The sequence below is a fragment of the Plasmodium gonderi genome (genome assembly GCF_002157705.1).
Source record: "Plasmodium gonderi DNA, contig: Pgo-contig_18, whole genome shotgun sequence".
NCBI classification, from domain to species: Eukaryota; Apicomplexa; class Aconoidasida; order Haemosporida; family Plasmodiidae; genus Plasmodium; species Plasmodium gonderi.
This window is the reverse complement of record NW_021628956.1, coordinates 128,549-135,697: the sequence shown is the minus strand read 5'-3', so window position 1 is coordinate 135,697 and position 7,149 is coordinate 128,549. Positions and strand designations below refer to the sequence as shown.

Genomic DNA, 7,149 nt, shown 5'->3' with positions numbered 1-7,149 from the left:
AAAATTTAATGTAGCAATACATTATTAGACTTAGTAATTAATAATTAAAGGTAATTACATTATAAATAAAAAAAATTCTAGAGAAGTATAGGGGATTAATCCTCAATTCAATATAAAAAGACATTGTAATTATTCCATAAAATAATATAATATAGTCCTAACATAATCGAAAAAGTTTCAAAGGAATTTAGTACTAAATAAGCAAAAAACTATATACATATACAATAAAGGAACTAAATGAAGTAGAAAAATAACATTTTATAAAAATAGGATTAAAATAAAATATATAAACTTTGTAACTCATTATATGAAGGTGTAAAGTAATCTGTTATAAATATGAAATCAGTTTTTAATTTTTCTTATCAACCATTAATTAATGCATTCTTTAGTTTTATTTGGTTTTATCTATACTATTATACACATCAACATATAAAATATATTTATATTATAACGGCATGTTATGATACCCTATATATTTTATTTATATTGGGATTAATAATATAAATATATTATATTGTATATTTTTATTTTGTCTAGTAGTTTACTAATCTTGGTCTCTGTGTATTAAATAATCACAAAGAAAAAAGTGACTTTATCTTATAAACGATTCTATGAAATATTTTTCAATAATTAGAAGGTTTTATTTTAATAGGCATTAGAATAAAAATTATAGGCATTGTCTTGCATTCACATATGATATTATATTTAATGAGTTAGCATATGATTTTATTGTATGAATAAAAAAATATATTCATTTAATATATTTGTATTGGGAATAAAATATAGTATTATAACATCACAATTTAATGATGTATTAGGGTTAATATTTTAACAAAAGTGTAAATTGCAAGAATTATAATTAAAATTTTTTTATAATACTATATAATTATAATGTACTCAAAAATAATTGAACACAAGATAAATGAAAATTTTTAATCGTGTCACATAAAAATATATAAACTATAGTACTTATATGGTAAGAAATATATTTTTAGGAGATATTGCAATTTTTAACTGCTACAAAATTTTTCTAATTATGAAATTTTTTTTTCAATTTTAGATGTAAATTATATATTAATGTTTCAATTATTATTAATTACTACTTTATTCTCTCAATATATAATATTTCACAAAAATTATTTTTTAAAATTAAAATATTATCAATCATTATGTGATATAATTATAACATATATATACAGATTAAGCCATTAGGAACTAAAGCATAATTCAAAAGAGAAAAATAATTAAATTATTGCATCTATTATTTTCGTAGTATTGTATGATTCCATTGTAAAAAATGTTATATCATTATAAAATTTAATTTATATAATAGAAAAATATATATTATCAAAATTAATTCAATTTTCATCCAAAACATTTTGTTTTTCTCACAGATTAAGTACAGAATTAAATGATTTGATAATTCAAAAAAAAAAAAAAAAGAAAGAAGAATTATTAAAAGTAATATTAAGTAATTTCATTAGGAAATATAAAAATATAATAAATATATAATGTTGTAAATTTAATGCTTTATTTTTATTTTGCAATTATATTATTAATCAATTATACTTCTAAGCACAACAAATGGTTTAATACTAAAATTTCAGAATTTGAAATTCAGTAATATATATAATATAATAAAAATATTTTTATATTATAATTATATTCATATTAGAGTGTTTTTATGTCTATTTTCTGTAATGCTCATTTTCTACAAAATAAAATGTTTCTTGTTATACACATATTTATAACATTGACTTACATCATATTTTAATATAATACTAAGTAATAGATAATTCCTAAATATGATTAAATAATGTCTTATCGATTTACATATAATTCTTATATATTATTCTAATTTATATTAATAGTATCCATAATTTTTTTATATATGTATAACTGTTACTCTGATACCTAAAACAAAAGCATATTTGCTATAATATACTCTATTCAATGCAATTATCATATATACACCTATAAGAAATAAAATAACGTAAATGTTAATTTTATATATATGCAAGTTAATAGAATAAATTAGCTTTAAATATGTGTATATATATTACCTGGAACTGTTATAAAATTTTGTGAATTTTATACAAATGAATTCAAGTAATAGTACTGATTAGAAAGAGTTATCATATTTCATTTCAAATTAAATAAATATTTCTTTATTAACCACTTAAAATAAATGAATATAATATATGTTAATATTTATTTCTTATATTTTTCATATTCTATATAAATTAATTTTCAGGAGAAATTTTTATGATTTTTGTGTCAATAATAGAAATGTAAAAACAAGAAGAAAAACACATATTTAAAATATGCGTCTTTATATTTATAAATTTATATTAATGAGTTAATAAAATTTATTATTTTGTTTAATTTACCTTCATTAATCTATTATATTATCTGAGATGGCTGAATCAATTGTACCATCTTGTTGTTATAATATAATTATTATCGCAATATTTGTACATTTCGTTTTCCTGGTTATTTTAAAACTTTGTTATACGAATTAATTTCCTATGCTTTTAACTTATTTTTTTTTAGTATGGATTTGTAAAAGATTTTGATCAATGTAAACAAATTATGGATAAAAATAAAAGCCATATAGATACCACATATAGAGAAATTGTAATCAAGTAGATGACGATATTTTTAATGAAATTACACCCAATGCGCAAAAATTATGTACTCAAGCTATGTCATATTTGTTTGAAATATATTATAATAAAAATGTTGATTTAAAGGGAGCTGGTTGTCTATTTCTCTATTATTCGTTATACAATGAAAGTATTAAACACGGGAAAAAGAGTAGCAATATAAAACAACTTCATGATAAATTTATCGATATATATAATAAAATTCATTATGGTAATACTATAGAAAAGGCTTATTACAAAGATATAAATAATGATGTTGTTAATAATCTTTCAGTTATATACAAAGTATTTTCTTGTATTAATAATACAGAAGTTAGTGATATATCTACTGATGGCAAGAATTTTTGTGATGCTGTAGAAATCATTAAAAATGAATATAATTTAATAATACTAGAAAAAGGTAGTGAAACTAGTAAACAACAAATATCAGAATATTGTCAATCTAATATTAAAATACCTATTATAATTACAATCCTTGTGTTACTAATACCATCTTTTCTTCTATTTATTTTATATAAGGTTAATAAAAGTATTAAATATATGTATATATAATAAAAAATAATTTTTCAAAGTAATCTATATTTAAATAATAATTTTTTCAATGAACTATAAATATATTTTCCTTTTATGTCTTAGTTCACACCATATGGCTCATACATTCTGTCTGCTATAAAATGGAAAAGAAAAGTGTACAATAATACAGATAAAGAATGGAATATAATGCAATCATCTGAAAATTTCAACGATCTTCCAAGAAATATGCAATATAAAATGTCCTACAACTCAGATAAGTTGTAGCATTGTATATAAAATTACAAAAACAGATTTCTTATAGGGTGCACAGAAAAGGATTTAAACAAATATTTATTATATTATTCCTCATAAAAACATCATATATAGTTAGAATAATGCATAAAATGCGTTTAAGTATTAAATTATCAATTCAATATAATAATAATTCAATTCAAGCAAGAAAAAAATATTACATATATTATTGAATACATAATATTTTAGAATTAAATATAGGTATAAATTACATTAATTTCTTAATTTATTATTATATAGTTTGAATAAATATGATTTTTTTTTTAAAATAAATTACAATATCTATTGAATATTATAATTTTAGCCCGTATTATAATTATAACTATAAATATTCATGGCGCTTGAGCAAATTATAAATAATAATTTATATACATATTATTCTATTATATAGTTTAATATAAAAGTACACGCTCACTTATCACATACAAATATTGATAATTAATATAGAATTACAATATTTTATATAAACGTATGTAATGTTTTCTTTCAAATTAGGATGTGTGACCGATAGTTAATAATATTAGTATGTATTATTTTATTAAATAAATAATTTATTCGTATATAGATATATATGAGTTCTAACATATTAATTTGTGATATTTTTATATGTTTCATATTATATTCCGATAATTTTTTTTTTTTTTGATCGTCTTTTTAATTAGTTAATAATTAATATTTTCACAATTTATATAACACTGAATGTGTTAATATGGTATATATAATCATAAAAATATAAATGAAATTTAATTTTTTTTTTTTGTAACAATGAAAAGTCCTATTATAACCTTCTTATATCTTATATATATTATATCTCAATCTAAATAATTACATTTTATTTTACTATCATTTATTTAGTTAAATTAATATTATATATATAATGATATAAAAATAAACAAATATAATTGCACCTTTATTTATCACTAATGTTATCTAAGTTCATATAGATAAGAAAATTTCTAACATATATTCTTATTTCTGATATCAATATAGAAAAGAAAAAATTTATCTAATAATAATGTAAGTATAAAAAATAATGAAAATAATAATATTAGAAAAATTTTAATTAATATATAAGGATAAAAAAAGAGTTATATTTTAGCAACTATAGGAATAAAAATTAATTATCATATATAATTTATATATAAATTTGCTATGTATTTATCTTTTTGCAAATTAAGAAATTTTGTAAATTTAATGATATTTTAATGGTGTTCTTTTATTTACATATTGTAATGTACATTATTACTATATTTTTTATAAAATGATCAATCTCTAAATTTCTGTATTTATTAGATAATCAGTTCTATAATTAATAATATCAAAAAATCACTAATTCAAGAATGAAAAAAATGCAGATTCATAAAAATATTATATATATTCCATTGGAAATAATAATCTTAATACATAAGTTTATTATTTATAACATACATATTTAAAAAATATTGTTTATTACACTCTACGTAAATAGTTAAATATATAGCAGCAATGTGTATGTATAGAGAATGTATTTCCTTTTTTGATATATATTCAATTGAGGTTGATATAGTATGAAAAGAAAAAATTACAAAATATTATAGAATAACATAAATTTACTTTTACTTTATATATTATTATATGCATAAATCCAAGAAGCATAAATATTCTGGTAACTTATATGAATTCATGCCTTAAAATTTTCTTAAGTCTCTATATATGGCGTTTAATCGATTTAAAGGAATAGAATATATACTACATACAGTACAGCTATTATAAATAAACACTTATCGGACATTATTTTATTAATAAAATATATTTGTAGCTGAACGAAGAAATTTTAGGACTACATAATATTTACAATATTATGATTTAAGTATATTTTTTGATATATATAATTACGTTTAAAATAATAATAACAAATTCTATAATAAATGTAATTTTTATTTATCTAAGGAAATATAACAATACGTTAATATCAAGCTAATCATATGTTTTGGAATCTTAAACAACAATTATTAATAATTACCTTAGTATAGTTTCATTATTCCCAAGAATTGTACGTTTTATTATCAAAATTAATTCAATAAGTGAATAAATATAAATTATTAATAAAATCTTATGATGTATTACTAAAAGAGCGTTAAAGGTTAATAAGGTCTTATTCAATTTATTACCTTAAATTTATATCTAAGTGAAATTTTACTATCTCAATTTCAAAGAAAAATTATTTTTTATAGAATAAATATATGCATAATATAAAGAATTATTAAAAAAATATATGTGTGCAATTAGACTTTTAATAACCAATGTAGCAAAGGATTATTTCGTAAATTTGTTGTATCAGTTTGTCCTAAATATTATTTATGGAATCAGTTTTAAATTAATGCATATGATGATAAAATATCCTAAAAATATTCAAATATTTTTCATACATTTTAATATTATAATTACTATGGCTTAAATTATTAAACATTAACATTTAGTGTATAATATTTACTCGTAACAATTGAGGACAATGTTATATATCAATTATATGATTATTAAATGTACATCTTCTATAATTTATTTTATAATTCATATATTAAAAGAAAAAGTATTGTTAATATAAATCTAATTTTAACAAAACAATCATATACAAGTGAAAAATCAGACAAATATACATTTACATTATATAAGTGTACATATTTATAAGATTTATTTGGTTTATTGTTAAATTTATGGTTTATAATATACTCTAATACAATAATATATATTCTCTTAATAATTCATATTTAAAAAAAAAAGGATAAATGTAAGAATACATTAATTTAAATATGGGAATATATTTTATCTGAATCATGCATATTATTTGTACACTGAAACTATCATTCTGTATGTAACAACATCATAAAAATTTGCAATTTTCAAGTATTATATAAAAATAAATGATATGCAAAACAAAACAGAGGTACTATTTCTCTCTTAAATGATATATATATGTTCATACATAAATTAATAAAAAAAATATTTTTAAGTAATAATAGGTATAGTAAAAATCGTTAATAAATAAAAAATATATATAGTAATACAATTTTAATGTTTATATTCTGTAAAATATTCACATATAATAAAACATGACAAATACTTTTCGGAAAAATATATGTAAATAATATATATAAATAAAATTATTTACAGTATAAAAATACAAAATAAATAAAAAAGAAGAAGGAAATACATATATGATATTAATGTAAATGAATTATTGTGATGCTTTAAGAAACAAATAACTACTATGCATTATCATTATATGTTTTATATACTTCTTATATTGAAGTTCACTACATTTATAATATATTAGAACGCGACCTTTGATTGATTTATCTATTTATAAATACATACAAGATTGCCTCTACAAGTTAAAGCAATGCAATTAGTATTGTTTCCCTCAATGCCTAATGTTAATATAAATATGATATTTTTAATTAACGAATTTGTAAAAATGACTTTTGTTTATTCTGTGTCGTTTAAATATAATATTGTTTTACTTTAATACTAATATATTTATTTCGTATAATCCCTTAATTTCTATTGATTCATATATTCATATTATTATATTTGGATATTTTAATGCACATTGATACTGCGACATATATATGAAATATAAAAGTAAAAAAATAAATTATATATAATATTACAAATATTT

General features: G+C 18.2%; 1 protein-coding gene across 1 annotated transcript; it reads left to right on the top strand.

Moving 5' to 3' along the window:
• Nucleotides 1-2,417: 2,417 nt before the first annotated feature.
• On the top strand, nt 2,418-3,464 carry PGO_000220 (variable surface protein; the record flags this gene model as incomplete). The annotated part of the gene is made up of 3 exons (XM_028690730.1): nt 2,418-2,474; nt 2,631-3,185; nt 3,303-3,464. 3 exons carry the CDS (start codon nt 2,418-2,420, stop codon nt 3,462-3,464), a joined length of 774 nt encoding a protein of 257 aa, XP_028546531.1.
• Between the last annotated feature and the right edge of the window lie 3,685 nt (nt 3,465-7,149).